The sequence below is a fragment of the Nelumbo lutea genome, chromosome 8 (assembly GCF_056320005.1).
Source record: "Nelumbo lutea isolate HS-2025 chromosome 8, American lotus-T2T, whole genome shotgun sequence".
Taxonomy (NCBI): domain Eukaryota; kingdom Viridiplantae; phylum Streptophyta; class Magnoliopsida; order Proteales; family Nelumbonaceae; genus Nelumbo; species Nelumbo lutea.
In genome coordinates, this window is record NC_142691.1 from 8,156,877 (window position 1) to 8,174,723 (window position 17,847).

Consider the following 17,847-nt stretch of genomic DNA (forward strand, 5'->3'; position numbering starts at 1 on the left):
GGCATTCAAATTCAATACCTACAGAAAGGACATGTGATTAAAAGTAACTGTGTCACATTAAAAGCATTTCGAAAGCTATAAAAAGAAAATAATAATAAAGAGAAAACGCGGAATTGCTTCAGCATACCAAACCAACCAAAAAGCAAAGAACGTAAAGTGAACAACAAAAGGACCAATAAGACACTAGTCATAGTCATCTTTATTGAAAATAATTGAAAAAGCTACTAATAGACAGACTTGTGCATGCTTTTGGAAGTACTGAGAGAATGAAAGGAACAACCACAACACCTAAAGAAATTCTATGCATCATAAGCCCACATATAATGCTCATGATGAATCGGGTAGTCTCGTGGAAGTAACACCTTTTGCACCTTCATATGTGGCTTGTGATGCTATTCTATATATATATGCGTGTGTGTGCAGAGAGATCTCTTCCAAGTAATGATCACAAGTTCAATCCATCTTCCCCTATACTCCGTTTTCTTCTCCTTCTGTAACTCGCTTGTTCTTTGCAGAAAATAAAGCATATCTACAGATTCACTGCAACACTGAACTCGGGAGGAAGAGGGTGAAAGAAAAGAGATGAGATCTTCCAAGGAGCCAGTGAAAGGAGAGATGGGAAGCAAAGATAGGAAATCTGTAGCTGTGATTTTCAGGTATGCCGATTGGGTTGATGTTGTACTGATGTTGTTGGGTACTGTTGGAGCAATCGGAGATGGGATGTCAACAAACTGCTTATTAGTCTTCGCCAGCCGTCTCATGAACAGCTTAGGATTTGGAGAGACACAAGAGAATCAAGGAAATTTCATGGGTGGTGTAGAAAAGGTTAGATATCAGATCCCCATTCAATTCTTTTCATCATCTGGTGTTCTTGTTGGTTTTCTCATCCCTTTGCTCTCTTTTTAATTAGCTATCTGCTGGTTTCCCTTCTTCCACACTAAAATTTTGGGTCCTTAATTACAGTGCAGTCTGTACTTTGTATACTTGGGCTTAGCAGTCATGATGGTGGCTTTTATGGGTAATTCCTGATACTAACATCTCTTGATCATGCATGATAACTTAAGTTGAGAATGAGAAATGGGACTTAAACTGATTTTAGTGAAGAAGAATATGTGCAGAAGGCTATTGCTGGAGCCGAACCAGTGAAAGGCAGGTACTGAGGATTCGTTACAAATATTTGGAAGCTGTTCTTAGGCAGGAAGTTGGCTTCTTTGATTCACAAGAGGCAACTACTTCTGAGGTTATAAACAGTATATCCAACGATACTTCACTGATGCAGGAGCTTCTAAGTGAGAAGGTATTAATCATTTCAAAGTCAAACCATCATATCATCATTTAGCTCATCTATCATGTTCATGACATACCATACGGTTGCCTATACCATATATATATATATATTCTGTGCTATATATATATATATATAGTAGTATAATAATATAAAGCGGAAAGAGCGCAGTTTCAGTCAGGTTGTTTGATTCTAATTAGACTTGGAAATCTGTGATCCCTTCCTACTTTTAATGGGTGGCCACTGACCAGACTACCGCCAGAGTGAATTTGAAACCAAACTTTCTTGGAAAGAATCAATGGGTACTCTGTATAGAGCATATAAATAATTCACCGCTAGCTTCCAACTTCTTAATATATAAGATTTATAATGCTAAAAGAAGCACATGGGTAAATAGGATGTATATTATAAAAACATAGTTTATACAATCTAGATCCCGAAAACTCTCCTAGACACCTCCCCATCCCCGAATGGCAGCCAAAGAAAAGTTGTTTGGTTGTTCACCACTATCTGTAAAACTGTTTTTCAAGTCTGCTCTAGATTCTTTCTTAATTTTATTAGGCGCTTTAATTACTGGAAATTCTGCAACAAATTAACTGATCAACTTGTTATAATTTGTTTTCTGTTATTTATATATTTTTGGGTACAGGTGCCACTGTTTCTGATGCACATGTCTGTGTTCATCTCTGGACTTGCATTCTCGATGTACTTTTCATGGAGGCTTTCCCTGGTAGCCTTTCCTCTGGTTGCTCTTCTGATTATTCCTGGAATGATATACGGGAAGTACCTTCTCTACCTTTCCAAGAAATCCTACAAGGAATACGGCAAAGCAAATACCATCATAGAGCAGGCTCTAAGCTCCATTAAGACGGTTTATTCGTTCACCGCCGAGAGGAGAATTGTGGAGAGATATTCAGCAATATTGGATACAACAACAAAACTGGGAATCAAGCAGGGTATTGCCAAAGGGCTGACGGTGGGAAGCACTGGGCTTTCATTTGCCATATGGGCTTTCCTTGCTTGGTATGGAAGCCGATTGGTCATGTACAAAGGAGAAAGTGGAGGACGCATTTGGGCTGCTGGGATTTCATTCGTCTTGGGTGGACTGTACGTAGTTAATTTTCTCTTGTGATCATATGATTGCTAATTAGATCTTTAGTTTATTTTACTAAATTAATTAATCTGATGTGGTTACTGGTTACCCTCCCCAAATGTAATGCGTGCAGGTCTCTGGGCATGGCTCTCCCAGAGCTGAAATACTTCACAGAAACTTCAGTGGCTGCAACTCGTATTTTCAGTCGGATTGATCGAACTCCGGTCATTGACGGAGAAGACAGGAAAGGTCTAGTATTAGAGCAAGTTCGTGGTGAATTCGAATTTGAATCCGTCAAATTCACATACCCATCTCGACCCGATACCGTTGTGCTTAAAGATTTCAGTCTCAAGGTTGAAGCAGGAAAGACTGTAGCTCTTGTAGGTGCCAGTGGGAGTGGAAAGTCGACCGCAATTGCATTACTGCAACGATTTTACGACGCCGACGACGGGGTAGTGAGGATCGATGGAGTGGATATTAAGACGTTGCAGTTAAAATGGATTAGGGGGAAAATGGGTCTTGTTAGTCAGGAACATGCCCTATTCGGGACATCCATAAAGGAGAATATCATGTTTGGAAAACCGGATGCCACCATGGATGAGATCATTGCTGCAACCATGGCTGCAAATGCTCACGACTTCATAAGACAGCTTCCTGAAGGCTATGAAACTAAGGTGGGTCCAAGTATCCGGGTCGTCTTTCATCTCTTGCTTATTTTGCCGTGCAACTACGGGGTGCTAATTAAATAGCTGGAAACCGGGTCGGGTCCAAGTAAAACCAAAACTCACCCCCTATATATACACGGTAAATTAGTTACATGGTGAGAGAAAAACAAAAAAAGCATTGAATATAAAAATAAAAGAAAAATATGATGAAGTTTGATTTGATAGAAACTTACAGAGAATTGAAAATTAGGGGAAAATTCATAACAGATAACAGATTTTGTAAAATTCTTTAAGAATTTCCCTTAAATTTTCTATTTCTCTTTTATTTTATATCAAACCAAACACAGCCTAAGATTGTTAAAACCGAACAGATATGAAAATGGAAAGTTCACTGGATCATGGGTTGACCACTTTAACCAATATGGTCCGATTATTGAGTCCATATAACCATTAAAAACATCATTACCAAAAGAAGGAAAAAAACCATAAAAAACGATTTTTTTTCTGAAATTTGAAAAAAATTCAGTCCAGAAAGATTATTAATTTAAGCTGGGGTTTAAAGCAAAATTTTTTATTATTAGGACTTTTGCCATTTCATTCCTTCGGAATAAAACAAAATTTCTTTCTGAAATTTGAAAACATTTTTTCCAAAAATTCAGCAGATAATATATCATATATCTTATATTTTAATATATAATATTTAATTGTCTTTATTCTACATGTGGACCATTTTTCATTATATTTTAAAACTCCTTGGTAGGTGTTTACTTAGATGAATATATTAATTTATAATATTTTCTGCTTGCTTTTATAATATTGATAAAAAATTTCATCAGTTAGGCCGCATTTGTCATTTCTTATTTTAAAGACTTATCTGATTTTTATGGTTAAAATGCTCATATGAACACTAAATGTAAAAAGGAGATATATCCTTAAAATAAAGAATTAATGCCAAATGCAACCTTAATGTCTCTAGATTTTGTCCTACAACTCCAACTCCTTTTCTTTTTGCATCTAGAACTTTCGTTCTAAATTTCTGGTCTATTCTTTGACCTCAAATTTTCGTAACTTTATGACAAAGCCATGGAATTAATGTGAGATTATTTTATTTAAACAAAATAAAACCTTAAATTTCCATAAATAGTTTAGTTAAGTAAGAGAGAGATGTTTGCATTTGCTCTCCACCGTTAACATCAACTCAACTAAAGGTTTGGGCTGCCCATCAATAAAAAAAAAAAAAAAAGAAGAAGTTTGGGCTCCACCGGTTGTTGGTGGGCCCTCGCAGCGCCAGCTTTAAATCCCAGTCAAATGAACGAAGTGTCTAGTTATTATTTATATATTTAGTCTATTTTGAAGACTAACCCAACCAAATGATTAGTTTTTTTTTTGTCGATAGATAATCCAAACCAAACCAAACCAAATGTGGATTGTGGATGCATGCGTCAACTTGTCTCCTTCTGGCCTGGCAAAAATGATGTTAATATCTTACACAATTGATATGTATCAGCTATGGGCCCCATACCCGTTATCACAACCACAAGCTTACGATATCGATCCACGTCATCACATACATCGATGGAATGGGAAACCCGGAGTCATCAACCCGACCCGACCCGACCATATCCCCCTTCTACAAAGTTGTAACATACTAACATTCTAAATTAATTGATGTGTTAATTTGAGCTGTTGGACAGGTTGGTGAACGCGGAGCTCTTCTATCAGGGGGACAAAAACAACGGATCGCCATTGCTAGAGCCATCATCAAGAACCCGGCAATTCTCCTCCTTGACGAAGCTACGAGTGCCCTTGATTCAGAATCCGAGACACTGGTCCAAAATGCCCTTGATCAGGCCTCCATGGGAAGAACCACCCTGGTGAGACTCGAGACTCACTGCTGACTGCCCTAAGAACTACTTAGGGCTCATATATATATATATATATATATATATATATTAAAAGTCAATATGATTAGATGATTTCAATTGTCATTCAATCAGTGTCTAATCTTTTTTATTCTTGAAAAATAATCAATTTAACAATCAGGTGATTTCACACAAGTTCTCGACGGTGAAGAACGCAGACCAAATCGCAGTGGTCAATGGCGGTTTTATTATTGAAATTGGATCTCACAACGAGCTCATTAATAAAACAAACGGTCATTATGCAAGACTGGCAAAATTACAGAGGCAGTTCAGCTGTGATGATACTGAACAAACATCAGAATTATGCCATATGTCTTCATCGGTTTCAAGAAGTAGTGCTGGCCGGTTAAGTATAAACAAGAGCCCCACTTCATTTGTGTCACCGTTTCCTGTCAAGAATCCGTTGCCTGTGTCTTATCCCCCTCCATCTTTCACTCGGCTTCTGTTGTTGAATTCTCCTGAATGGAAGAACGGCGTCATGGGAAGCCTCTCTGCGATTATCTTCGGTGCAGTCCAACCCGTTTACGCCATAACCATCGGTGGCATGATCTCTGCCTTTTTCGTCCAGAGCCACGGAGAGATGCGCGCACGGATCCGAACATACTCCTTAGTCTTCTCCTCCCTTTCCCTCATCTCCATACTCATCAACCTCTCCCAACACTACAATTTCGCCTACATGGGTGAGCACCTCACCAGAAGAATTCGATTGAGAATGCTAGAGAAGATCTTAACATTCGAAACCGCATGGTTTGATGAAGAACACAACTCAAGTGGCGCCTTATGTTCCAGGCTGAATAATGAAGCTTCCATGGTTAAATCATTAGTCGCGGATAGGTTGTCCCTTTTAGTGCAGACCTCTTCGGCCGTGATCATCGCCATGGTGATGGGTTTATCAGTTGCTTGGAAGCTTGCACTAGTCATGATTGCCGTTCAACCGCTGACAATACTATGCTTCTATACAAGAAAAGTTCTACTCTCTAGCATTTCACTGAATTTCATAAAGGCGCAAAATCAGAGCACCCAGATCGCAGTGGAGGCCGTGTACAATCACAGGATCGTTACATCATTTGGAAGTTTAGGGAAGGTCCTTGAGCTCTTTGATGAAGCTCAAGAGGAGCCAAGGAAGGCAGCGAGGAAGAAATCGTGGCTAGCCGGGGTAGGGATGGGTTCTGCACAATGCCTGACTTTCATGTCATGGGCTCTGGACTTCTGGTTTGGTGGGAAGTTGGTGGAATCAGGACAGATATCAGCTGGGGACGTCTTCAAGACCTTCTTCATATTGGTGAGCACCGGGAAGGTTATAGCTGACGCCGGGAGCATGACGTCCGACCTAGCCAAGGGCGCCACTGCAGTTGCATCGGTGTTCGAGGTGCTTGACAGACAATCCCTGATCCCGGGGTCTTACTCTTACCATGTAAGAACCAATTAAGAACCTTTCTCTCGGTTTTAATTAATTAATTAAACTCGATCCTTAATACTTGTTCATATGAGCATTAGCTAGCAAGCTGCACTAGATGGCTGCCCTAGAGATGATTCAACCAATAATATAACACCTCATGTCAGCCATGCCATGCACGCGAAGGAGATTAATTGGATGACGTGGAAAGTTATTATTGGTTGAAAAAGCCCCTAACACAGCCAAAGCGCTCAGATAATCCGAACTACACTTGGGCTAGCTAGTCTTGAAGCATTGTTCTTGGGCTAGTATATAATATATGGGCTTCCTGTACCAAGCTATGCAATTAATTGAGCAAGAATTTGGCTCATCATGCTGCAAGGGTTAGCAATCTGGGTGCCACAAATCAAAGTTGGGCTTTAGCTGGGGCTGTTATTTTCAGTCCATGTTGAAACCAACAGATCATATTGAATTCAGCCCATATAATGCATGTCCACATCTATGTCATGCATATATAATTAAGTTGCACGTATTGATTGATGGAGTTGATTTTGAATCAGGGGCCGGGAAACGGTACCTGCAGTGGCAGGAAGTTGGACAAGGTAAGTGGTTGGATAGAGATGAAGAAGGTTGATTTTGCATACCCAAGTCGACCGGGATGTCTAGTGTTACGCCAATTCAGCCTAGATGTGAAGGCCGGCAAGAGCATCGGCCTAGTCGGAAAAAGCGGGTGCGGCAAATCAACAGTGATAGGATTAATTCAGAGGTTCTATGATGCAGAGAGAGGGACGGTGAAGGTGGATGGGACGGACATAAGGGAACTTGAAGTTGGGTGGTACAGAGGCCACACCGCACTTGTGAGCCAAGAGCCAGTCATATATTCCGGCAGCATACGTGACAACATCGTCTTTGGAAAGCTAGAAGCCTCCGAGAGCGAGGTGGTCGAGGCTGCCAAGGCTTCTAATGCACACGATTTCATCTCGTAAGTATTGATCGATCGATCATGTATATCATCCATCAGGTTTCCTTAATTACCATGAGACGACCCAGCGGCATCACATTATAAATTATAGTCAGGCAGTGGTGATGATCCATGAAGCTAGAAGTGGATGAATTCTTATGCATAAATGCACCTTAGTAGTTAGTACCTTACCTTATTAAAAAAGGCTTTGCTTGGACCACTTACTTTAGATTCGGGCCGGCCACTACTAGGGGGCTAAGGGGGGAGGGGAAATGAATTCTGCCCCACACTGAATTCTAAATGATTAGCCCGCCCTAGGGCGTGCTGCATGCAAATGGATTATTGGATATCCAATACCAATAGCTAGGAATTGAATCTTATCCACAAATATTGGAAATTGGATCAATTCAGATATTGGGTCATTACTAATAAAAGGCTGCATGCATGCTTAGATAGATTTGGGTTGTGCTAGCAATATAATCGGAGATTGGTAAGTAAGTGCTGATGATCAATGTGATATATATATATGCATGATATGTGATATCATAAAATTTGCATGTGAATAGGGCGCTAAAAGATGGGTACGAGACAGAATGCGGGGAACGTGGAGTGCAACTATCAGGGGGGCAGAAGCAGAGAATCGCAATAGCAAGAGCAATCATAAGGAATCCGACGATACTGTTACTGGATGAGGCTACTAGCGCCCTCGACGTTCAGTCGGAACAAGTTGTGCAGGAGGCATTGGATAGGATCATGGTGGGGAGGACCACCATTGTAGTGGCCCATCGCTTCAACACCATCAAGAAGCTCGACTCCATTGCTTTTGTTGCAGATGGAAAGGTGGTAGAGCGAGGAACTTATGCACACCTCAAGAGCAAGCAAGGTGCTTTCTACAACCTTGCTACCCTTCAAACATAAGCCATCTATATGTATATCTATCTCTCTCTCTATATATATATATATTGCACTTGTCACTTGTGTGTGATCAACTACTTGTTAATTTGTCACTCCTAGCTACCTCTTAACTAATTAATTAATACGCAGGAGGAAAGAATGGAGTAGTAATTAAACAGATCTAGTGGCCGGCCGCCATGTAATGTAAATTGCCGCCTCATGTTATATATATCATATCATATCATCATAAATGAAATTAGTATTGTAAATTGGAGTGATCAACTTGTGAATTCATATATAGCCTAATTAATTAAACCCGGCAATGGCCTACATATATAAATTAAATGGGTCAATCTCCTAATTACCTAAATTAACTTGGGTGCAGCTCAAGAGTCAGGATCTAGTAGTAGAAACTAGAAATTAAGAGAGACCCAATAACAATAATTATTAAACGTAGGATTGGGCTTGAATTTACTTAGGCCACAGAGGTAAGGGGGCCTAGGGAAGAGATGGGGCTTTATTTGATTCTGCAACGGACCAACCCGGCCCTTGTGTACAAAATTCAAATGAAGTGTGAAAGACGGTGATTGTTAGAGTAGAGCAGACCCATGAGAATAGATAGATTAATAGAATATGGGCTATATCATATGCATCAGTCACATCCTGTCTTATTTGAAGGGTGAGAAAGCGAATAATGGCGCGGGAGTTTGTTGCTGGTGTGACTTCAACTGGGGATGTTGGAACTTGGCGATGTATCTGGCAGGGTTCAAGGGTTTTACGTACGTGACCTGCTATTTATATTATATACGCTTGATGCTTGAAGGAGAGTGCAGAAGCTAAGAGTGGAGTGGTCCCAGGTGTAAACGTGGTGGAGCTCTAAAGCTAAGCGTGAAAAGAAAATTTCAAGTGGGCGGGCTTTGTAAAAGTGAGGGGATAAGAAGGTTGGCGATGACATGCACCCATCTTACAAGCCCAACAGAATCTATCGACAGTCCTATGAAAGGATTCTACATATATCGGTCATCACTCATCGGTAAGGGTGTCAATGGACTGGTTTTGGATTGGATTCCGTCTAATTCAAAATCAATTTGGACGGATTAGATGAATCAATAAGACATATTAGATTGGACCAATCCAGTCCAAAATATTTATTAGATTGGATTAGACCTGATCCTTTCATAACAAATTTATATTGGATTGGGTTGGATTAAATCAATATCCGGTCCATTGATATAAGATAAGAATATATGTATTAATGGACTGGGTTTGGATTAAAATCAATCTAAATCAAAATGAGTTTGAAGAGATTGAATGGTACAGACATTAAATTAGACCACTCCAAATTGGTCTAAAACATTCATTGAATTAGATTGGACCTGATCTATTTATAATGAATTCACATTGGACTGGATCGAATTGGACCAAATCCAGTCCAAATGACACCCTTCATCAGAATGATGAAGATAAGGTAGTAGTGATTAAGATGATTAAAAGGTCAAGCACCCACCATTTCAGGGGATGCGTGGCTGGATGCAAACCAACAGACGCCTCTATCTTCCTTTTTCAAAGAGTTGTGATGAATCCGCCGGTACATTATTCTTACAGTACTGGCTTAAGAATATTTCTAATCAGGCTTTGAATGGTATAAGTGAATCCATCATTTCGTTCGGTTACAGTTACGCCACGTAGTGGTCTTGGTGGACCAAAAGCAATTCTAACGATAGACTAAACGGAGTTACAGTATTTCCGCTTAGCAATTTTCATTCTTTCTTTATTAAATTGGTATAGGTCATCCGAAGTTAGATTGTGGTTAGCACAAATCAACCCGTTGCCAGTATTATGTACGTTGCAAGAGCGTATTAGGCGAAGCATTTGGTGAATGTAGATGGTTGGAATGGGGCTCTCTCAAAACCTCAACTTGAAAAACTAGAGAGAGAGAGAGAGAGTTATTCAAACAAACATCTTATATATTGATTCATGAAAGCAACGACAAAGAAATCGAATATTGAGCCTTACTACACTAATGGCACCTAATTAAAACATAGAGATGTATTACTAAAACCCTCATTTTTACTTGAGAGTGAACTTGGATGCAAATGCAGTTGGGGTTCATGGAACACATTTCACCAGACTGCATTATGGTTTGTACTTGTCTCGTCAATCGTTATCCTCACTTGGGGAGACTCGCTGTCTCAGCCGGTCCAGCTTGTCTCGCCAACTTGAATATCAAACACATACACAGAGAGTGAAATTTAATTTAACTTGACTAGCTGAAACAAATGTGTCTTTATTGGGTATTAATTGAATAAACAAAACACAAATAAAAACCACTAGGAAGTTATGATTACCTGAAAGTATGTCTCAAGTTTCTTTCTCAAAGTTGTATATTCTTTCTTAAGTTGTCGATAAGTCCTTAAGCATCTGCAGAAAAAAAAAAAAAAAAAAGGCGGGCCCACCAAGAAAAGATTATAAGTTGGAGGAAGGAATCTCTTGTTATCTCTCTATGTCTATATCTATCCATCTATCTTCTTTTTCCTATCGTGAGGGGGACCTTATAATGTTTGGATAATATGCTAGCTAATTGGAATGAGAAAAAATAAGTCATTGTTATGCCAAACATTGACCAACAGTTTACGGAATACATTTTCTGAATTTCTAATTAAACAACTCAATATTTTATATATAGTCCCAGATTATATGTTTCTGCTGGTAGGATAAGTCATTTATCAAGGAGCTTGAACCCAATAAGAACCTGTTCAATTTCAGACGTCTAACTGTATCTTCATTTCACTAATAACATGCATGTTTTATGAAACTTGAGAAATAGAAAGAAGAAGAAGAAGACCCTTCAGCATTTCCTGCCTTGCAGAACTCCCTGAACTGTGTAGCCTCGCTCTTTACCTTTTTAGCTCCAATGCTGCCAACAAATGACCTTCCGTTAGTGTCTTTTTATTATTAAAAGTAGGTGAAAAGAAAACAGTACTAAATCTTCGCAGGGCAAATTACTAAGACAAATGGCACCATAGCAATGGCATGTGGCATATATATACGAATAATTAAAATTCCACCTCTCTATAAATGCAAGCTAAATTGAAGACAATGACTCTCTAACGTCATTAGGCCCATATATATCCAACAACTCATTCTGTCAACTATATATCATCTCACAATTAACCTAAAAAGAAAGGTATATGCCATCTCACCGGAGTTATGAAAGAAAAAGGCATATACCACGTTTCTTTAATTTGTACATCAATTTAAAGGAAATTTATTACATAGTTTCGCCAATTTCCAAGTATTCACTTTTTAGACCCAATTTGAATTTCCTTTTATGAAAAGACCAAAATAAACCTCTTTTCTTATATTAATTACTTTGATAATGGCATAGAGTGAATCAGTGCAGCGAGAGTACGTACGTAGTAATTAATTTCTCCGGTATTATATGAAGATCAATTATCTTTTTAATTGTACCTTGAACTACTACCCTTGAACTGGTGCATGTAGGTGTCCAGCTTATCGAAATCAAGAGGGCTCTTCTCCCTGCATAGACATAGACAAATGTAGCTCCTTATTATTATTTTTATTTTTATAATCGTTATTATTAGAAAGCAATGAAGTAAGAATATATATGCGTCTACTTTAGATTGCTCACATTGCCTGCTCTATGTTGAGTATTAATCTTGCTGAGTCCCTATAAAACAATGTCACGATTTCCTCCACAAAATTAGGATTAACATCATCCTGCAAATCCTCCAGCTGAATAAATTGCTCATCAAGGTATCCCTGAAACAACCAAAACATTTTTATTTTTGGTATTTCTTTTTCTGTTGAGAGGACAAAAAAACACTTTAATCCAGTAAAAAGAAGAAATTCTATAAAACAACAAAGAAGGATATAGATGCATGCATATCTCTTTCTATCCCTAAGATATCTTATCACTTTTAGACACCGGCTAAAAGTTGTATAATCCATTCCATTCAATGAACAATTAAATTAAGCATTGCAACTTGCATGCTAGAACGATATCCAAGGCAACCTCATCCTACTTAAAGAAAACCAGATATGCTATTTTCTAATGCAAATTAAGCTACCAACACAAATTGAGTACGTTACCTCATTTTGATATTCCTTGACTACAGATGTACATGCATGCATATAAATTTCTTACCCAAATTTAATAAAAAAGATACAAAACTACCTATTCTGGAAATTAAATGGGCTTTCATTTCCTGAGGAGAAGAAGCAGAACAAGACCTGATCAAAGAGGGACCTTCTCATGTAGGCAACCTGACGTTTCAAATCCATCCTTATATGTGAAAGAAACGGTAGAACAGAGACAAGGGTTTGAAGCAATGGACAAGAAATAATGGAGGTAATAGATAGAGATACAAAATCCTCCTACAATAAGCTAGATAGGGAATAGAAGCTTGGGTGGGAATGAATACAGATCTACCCATGGCAGAGTATATATAGCAGAGGAGGGCAGAGATCTAGAGAGAGATGGCACAAGGATGAAGGAACACATTCTCTGGTGAAAAGGAAGTATGTATATGCACGCCTTGCTGTAAGATATGTGAACAATGGATTTCCATTTTGATCCCCATCAGAAAATAAATGTTTGTATTTGACCCACGTCAAGAGAAAAAATATCAGATACTTAGCTTTTTTTAGGCCCCGAGTTAAATAATAAAATAAAATAGAATAAATGCATGCATTTGAAAAATATCAGATATTTTAGCTTTATGAAGACCATGTGATGAAATGCACGTGGATTCCAAAATCCAAAACGTTTCTCTTCGTTAGGAACGTTTCCACCGTTTGGGGCGCTTTATTCACTCCATCCCCAGGAATTGAATTTCTAGAATCTTTTAAAGTTTAAACCCAGCTACCCCGGCCGGCCGCCCATTCACATGTGACGATAATACATAAATAATAACAATAATATGACGCTCTAATTATAGACCCGGCCTGATCGGTGAACCAGTGAATTTCGGGACCTGAAAAACATGAAACAATGTCGTCCCTAGCTTGTTGAATATCCATAATCCAGCCTATTGACAAATTTAACTCCAATGTTTTATTATTATTATTATTATTATTATTTGATAAAATGTCAAATCTATATTCATATTAATTGTAGGAAAATTTTTTCAAAAAGTGTAGATGGGCCCAAAAGTGAAAGTAATGATGTTTTAGGAAATGGACTCAATTGGGTTAGAGATTCGCTAGCCGGAGTCGGAGGTGGAGGGGATTCAGCAGCAAAGTTTGAACAGTTGGGGCACTGAATGGCCAATATTCCAGACTAGCGGCTGAGATTGGGCTTCAGGGAATCCTCTATCATATCGCTTGACATTGGATGGTATGAATTCCGTCCTTCGGGTTGCTTTTATAAACTACGCTGTTTGTGTTATGGTGGCAAGAGGCCTCTTTTGAACAAATATAAAAAATAAAAATAAAAAACAGATAAACTTGGAACACGTTTTGTTCTACTGTCCTGTAGTTAAGCCAATCTGGTTTGGTTTCACTCTGTTTGCAATATGGAGTGTGATTTGAGTAAAAGTGTAGCACAGTGGCTGATTGAATGGTTGGAAAATGGATCAACCCCAACCCCAATAGGAGAGACATGTCCTATTGAGTGGGGTTGTATCGATGTAGTTCATCTGGTGGCATCGGAATTTGAACATCAACCTTTTAATTTTGCACTCTATATATTTACATTTGCACTCCTTCCAAACATAGCCTTATAAGAACACAAGTCTATATCAACTGTGCTTCAATCGAGCCAAAGAGTATGTTCCATTGGCTGAACTGGAGCTTCCAGCACATGTTTCAAGTGAATGGATTAAGCCTCCTCGAAACTGCATTAAAATTAAGGTTGATAGAGCTACTAGTACCGAGGCTGCTGGTGTTGGTATTGTGTTTCCCATTTGTTTTCATGAGCAATTCCCGTCTTCATGCACATCACTTGAAGCGCAAGCTTTCGATGCCCTCATTTATAGGTTTTTCCCTTTTCAGTTTTTTTTTTTTTTTCTGAAAGACCTTATTCAGTTCTTAAGTCTGACTACGATAACGATATTTCAATTTGGTGGCATTTGGCATTTTGGTGATTTTGATTTCTTGTAATTAAGGTTGTGTTTGGTATCATTCCTATTTTATGTGAAACGCTTTGGGTTTATCAAATTTGATGTTCCAAGCATATCATCAGTTCCACACATACATTTTCTAATTGAAGCAATTCATACATATGATTTGATATCATACTTCTCACCAATTTATATTCATTCAACCCAAAATTTTTTAAGGTAAAAACAGTAATGGTACCAAATACAACTTAAATTCAAAACATTTATTCATAATCAATTGTTTATAAAGCACTTTTAAATCCTGAGATTGGGTTTCGTTTCCTTTTTAGTCTTTTGTGTGCATGTGTAGATCATATTAGCTGAATGCATTTGAAGTTCAATGGGCTGTGGAACCAATGATAATGCCCCATGCCCATCAAAATACATAGGGCCCATACTGGTTCTACATCCTGCTATACATTCATCCTATTCAGCTAAATGTTTGTGTTGTGTATGTGCGTGTGAGAGAGAGAGAAAAGAGGGCTGCCAGCTTCGCATGAAAGCCTTTTTTTTGGCTCAAGGACAACATATTTGAGCTTTCTAGATTATTCTTCAGACATAGCTTATAGGTTATCCATGTGCATGTGGAGCCCATCTTACAAATCCAAAAGCCGCTTTGTGAGAACCTCCCAAACGGTGCCAAATTTGAAATGAACAATGGAGTTGGATTCTATGAAAGGCATTTTAAGGGAAGATTAGACAGATATTCCGATCAATGACAACTTTGTTTCCAACTTTTAACAAAGGTAACGATTATTTTATTTGATTAAGATGACTCGCTAGACATGGAATGGATCAATGGATTCCCCAAATTAAAAAGCGAAAATACCCATAAAAAATAAAATATGAAAGCTTATTGAGATAGATGATATTTCACCAAACAACTAATTCAACTGTTCTTTCTTTTGTTAATGCATAAAGAAAATGATCATTTACTAGAACACCTTTATAGTTTCATAGATTTTATTTAAGCTTAACCTATAATTTTTATTTTACTAAAACACTTCCTATAGGTTGCAACCTATTTACTTCATCTACCTTTTCTCTAATAAATGTATGTTTTTCCATCTGAAAATAATAACATGATCACCTAAACTGAGTGAAAAATGTTTAAGGGCATGGCCCCATGATTGTTCATTACTTTATTCCAAAATTATTCCTAACACTTCTTGGTATAGAAAGTAAAATTGACATAATATAACCAAATAAAGTGATTGCTTGTATCTTATTAGGGGAAAAATGATATTTTTTATTTCAATTTCTTTTGGTTAAATTTATTCAAATAGACATTAGGGGTCAAAATTGTATCTTCCACTGTCATCTAATTTAATCAATAAACGACTCTTAAAAGAAATAAATAAATAAAGGTAAGGAAAATATACCCACCCATCATGTTCATGTTTAGCTGGGTAGATAATTCTGAATGCATTGGCAAGTAACAGCCACCATTACTTTTTCTTCTTTCTGTTTCATTATTTTGAAGTGAACGACATATCATATACATTGTATGCTACTTTTATATGATTTCATTATTTTGAAGTGAACGACATATCATATACATTCTATGCTACTTTTATATGACACGTGTCAAGTATGATGTTCTTCACAAAGCACGTATACATCAATAATAATCATCTCTATTTTGTACAGCAATCCTAGAGATACGACGCCTTCTGGAATAAACAATCTGAGCTTTCAACTCGCAACCCTAATCTGGGTTGGCCCTACCTATTTAGTTCTGTCAAATGCTATTATTTCCTATTCACAGGTTAAGATTAATTCAGCTTTAGTTATTATATATATAATATTAAATACGTAAATATATATATATATATATATATATATATATATATATATATATATATATATACATATCTATGTAATATTTGTATATACAAGTATAAAGTTAAATAGTGTTCATACTTTCAACTCAGCCCAACCTTTTTCGAGTTGGGTGTGCCTAACCTGGTTGAAGCTGCAGCCCTATATTTGCATTGTTGAGAAAGTGGAAATGAGTAGCAGAAATTAGATTCACCCCATTTAGCTCCAAACTAGGGGCAAGAATTATATATAAAACATTATATTTTTAGTGGCATTTTCCGCCTGATCAATGGAAAATGGAATGAGGAGGGCATCATCATGACAATAATATACAAGTATGAAACTTGTTTGAGATGTGTGGGTGATCTTATGGGTAGTAAATCCAATCTCTAGTCATTCCCATCACATCAAATTATTGTTTGAGCAGTGTGTTTCCACTTCAGCTCTGAAATTCAAAATATACATATTCCATGTGATTAAAGATTTCCGCTTTCAAAAAAGAACAAAATGTATATATGTAAAGAATAAAGATTAAAGATTAAATTAGGGTTTCTGCCATTTCAAAAATGGAAATTGTTAAAATGAAAAAAAAAAAAAGTGTTATTTGTAGATTCTAAATTGTCGTCAAATCCAAGACATTCCAAAATGTAAATATCCCCTCTATTGACGAATCACAAATTTGAAGGTTCTTGAATCTTTTTGGGGCCCAGTCATTCTGAGGCCCACTTACAAGTTACAAGGGAAAGAATAGGGAGAATTGGTTCACATTAAAGAACGCAGTGATGTTTTGTGCATGTGGCTTCAAGTTCATAACTAACCAGATAAGGGAATAAGTGTGGGCGCAGTTTTTTTTTTACTTCATGATTTCATGAATCATGAGGCTTAATGTGGGCCCAGTTTTTAACAACCCGGAAAATGGTTCAAATTGGCAAAGAAACCACCTTGGAAGCAAGCTTTTCCCATTGCTACTTGGTTTTAAGAGAATAAAAAAGAGAAGGAAATTGGACGATGTTATTTCACCAGTGTAGACTATTTGACAAGTTGGTGGTTCATTCATTGAATTTCTTTTCTGGTACACCAGAGCATAAGAATCAGATTGGTAGACGATTTTAAAACTCAGAAGCAAACCTTGCTGATATTCAAGTATAGTCTAATAATCTGATTTTTGACCAGTGCCCGCCCCACTGCTGATAGGATGACTATGATGAATAATTAGCAGTCACAGTAGGGTACCCAATTTTCTTTAACCTAAATTCCATCTCTTATATACTAACCAGTAACCAACTATACAGTAATCTGAATCTCTGATGCAACAGCTCTTTCTAAGGAATACACAAGACATAAAATTCCTGCCTTTTTCAATGATAAATGGTTCTTGTAAGTGGAGAATAATAAAAACAGCACAACCAGAGGGTAAAAGAACCAAACCATGAATTGAGCAAAAGAGAAATATCACCATAATGATTGACTGACATGAGAACTTTAGCTTTTAGAAGATAGGCAGTGGTCCCTGTCATGTCTCTCTCTGGCTGCAATTTTGAACAAAACATTCAAAGGGAAAGAATTGTTGAGAAGATATGTTCCCTTTATTCCTTTGCCACCTACCCAAGACAGAGGAGAGGGGAGACTGTGAGGTTACAATACGAAGCTATCACACATAAACATCAAGTCTGTCCCATGGTTTTTTA

At 37.6% G+C, this 17,847-nt stretch overlaps 2 protein-coding genes across 3 annotated transcripts; one reads left to right on the top strand and one right to left on the bottom strand.

The window, feature by feature from the left end:
- Window positions 1–336: 336 nt before the first annotated feature.
- Window positions 337–8,498, top strand: LOC148842516 (putative ABC transporter B family member 8). Of its 2 annotated transcripts, XM_088959132.1 has the most exons (10): window positions 337–438; window positions 516–825; window positions 964–1,018; window positions 1,119–1,297; window positions 1,935–2,392; window positions 2,512–3,052; window positions 4,738–4,917; window positions 5,087–6,379; window positions 6,922–7,343; window positions 7,889–8,498. In XM_088959132.1, the coding sequence occupies exons 2-10, from the start codon at window positions 583–585 to the stop codon at window positions 8,238–8,240; spliced, it is 3,723 nt and encodes a 1,240-aa protein (XP_088815258.1). In that variant the 5' UTR covers window positions 337–438; window positions 516–582; the 3' UTR covers window positions 8,241–8,498. The 2 variants fall into 2 exon arrangements, with proteins under 2 accessions (XP_088815258.1, XP_088815256.1); XM_088959130.1 differs by having other exon boundaries at window positions 437–825.
- A 1,664-nt stretch (window positions 8,499–10,162) lies between these two features.
- Window positions 10,163–12,652, bottom strand: LOC148842517 (histidine-containing phosphotransfer protein 4-like). Its single transcript, XM_088959133.1, has 6 exons — window positions 12,471–12,652; window positions 11,869–11,999; window positions 11,688–11,756; window positions 11,062–11,133; window positions 10,565–10,637; window positions 10,163–10,434 (listed from the first exon to the last, which is right to left on the bottom strand). Exons 1-6 carry the CDS (start codon window positions 12,519–12,521, stop codon window positions 10,387–10,389), a joined length of 444 nt encoding a protein of 147 aa, XP_088815259.1. The 5' UTR covers window positions 12,522–12,652; the 3' UTR covers window positions 10,163–10,386.
- Between the last annotated feature and the right edge of the window lie 5,195 nt (window positions 12,653–17,847).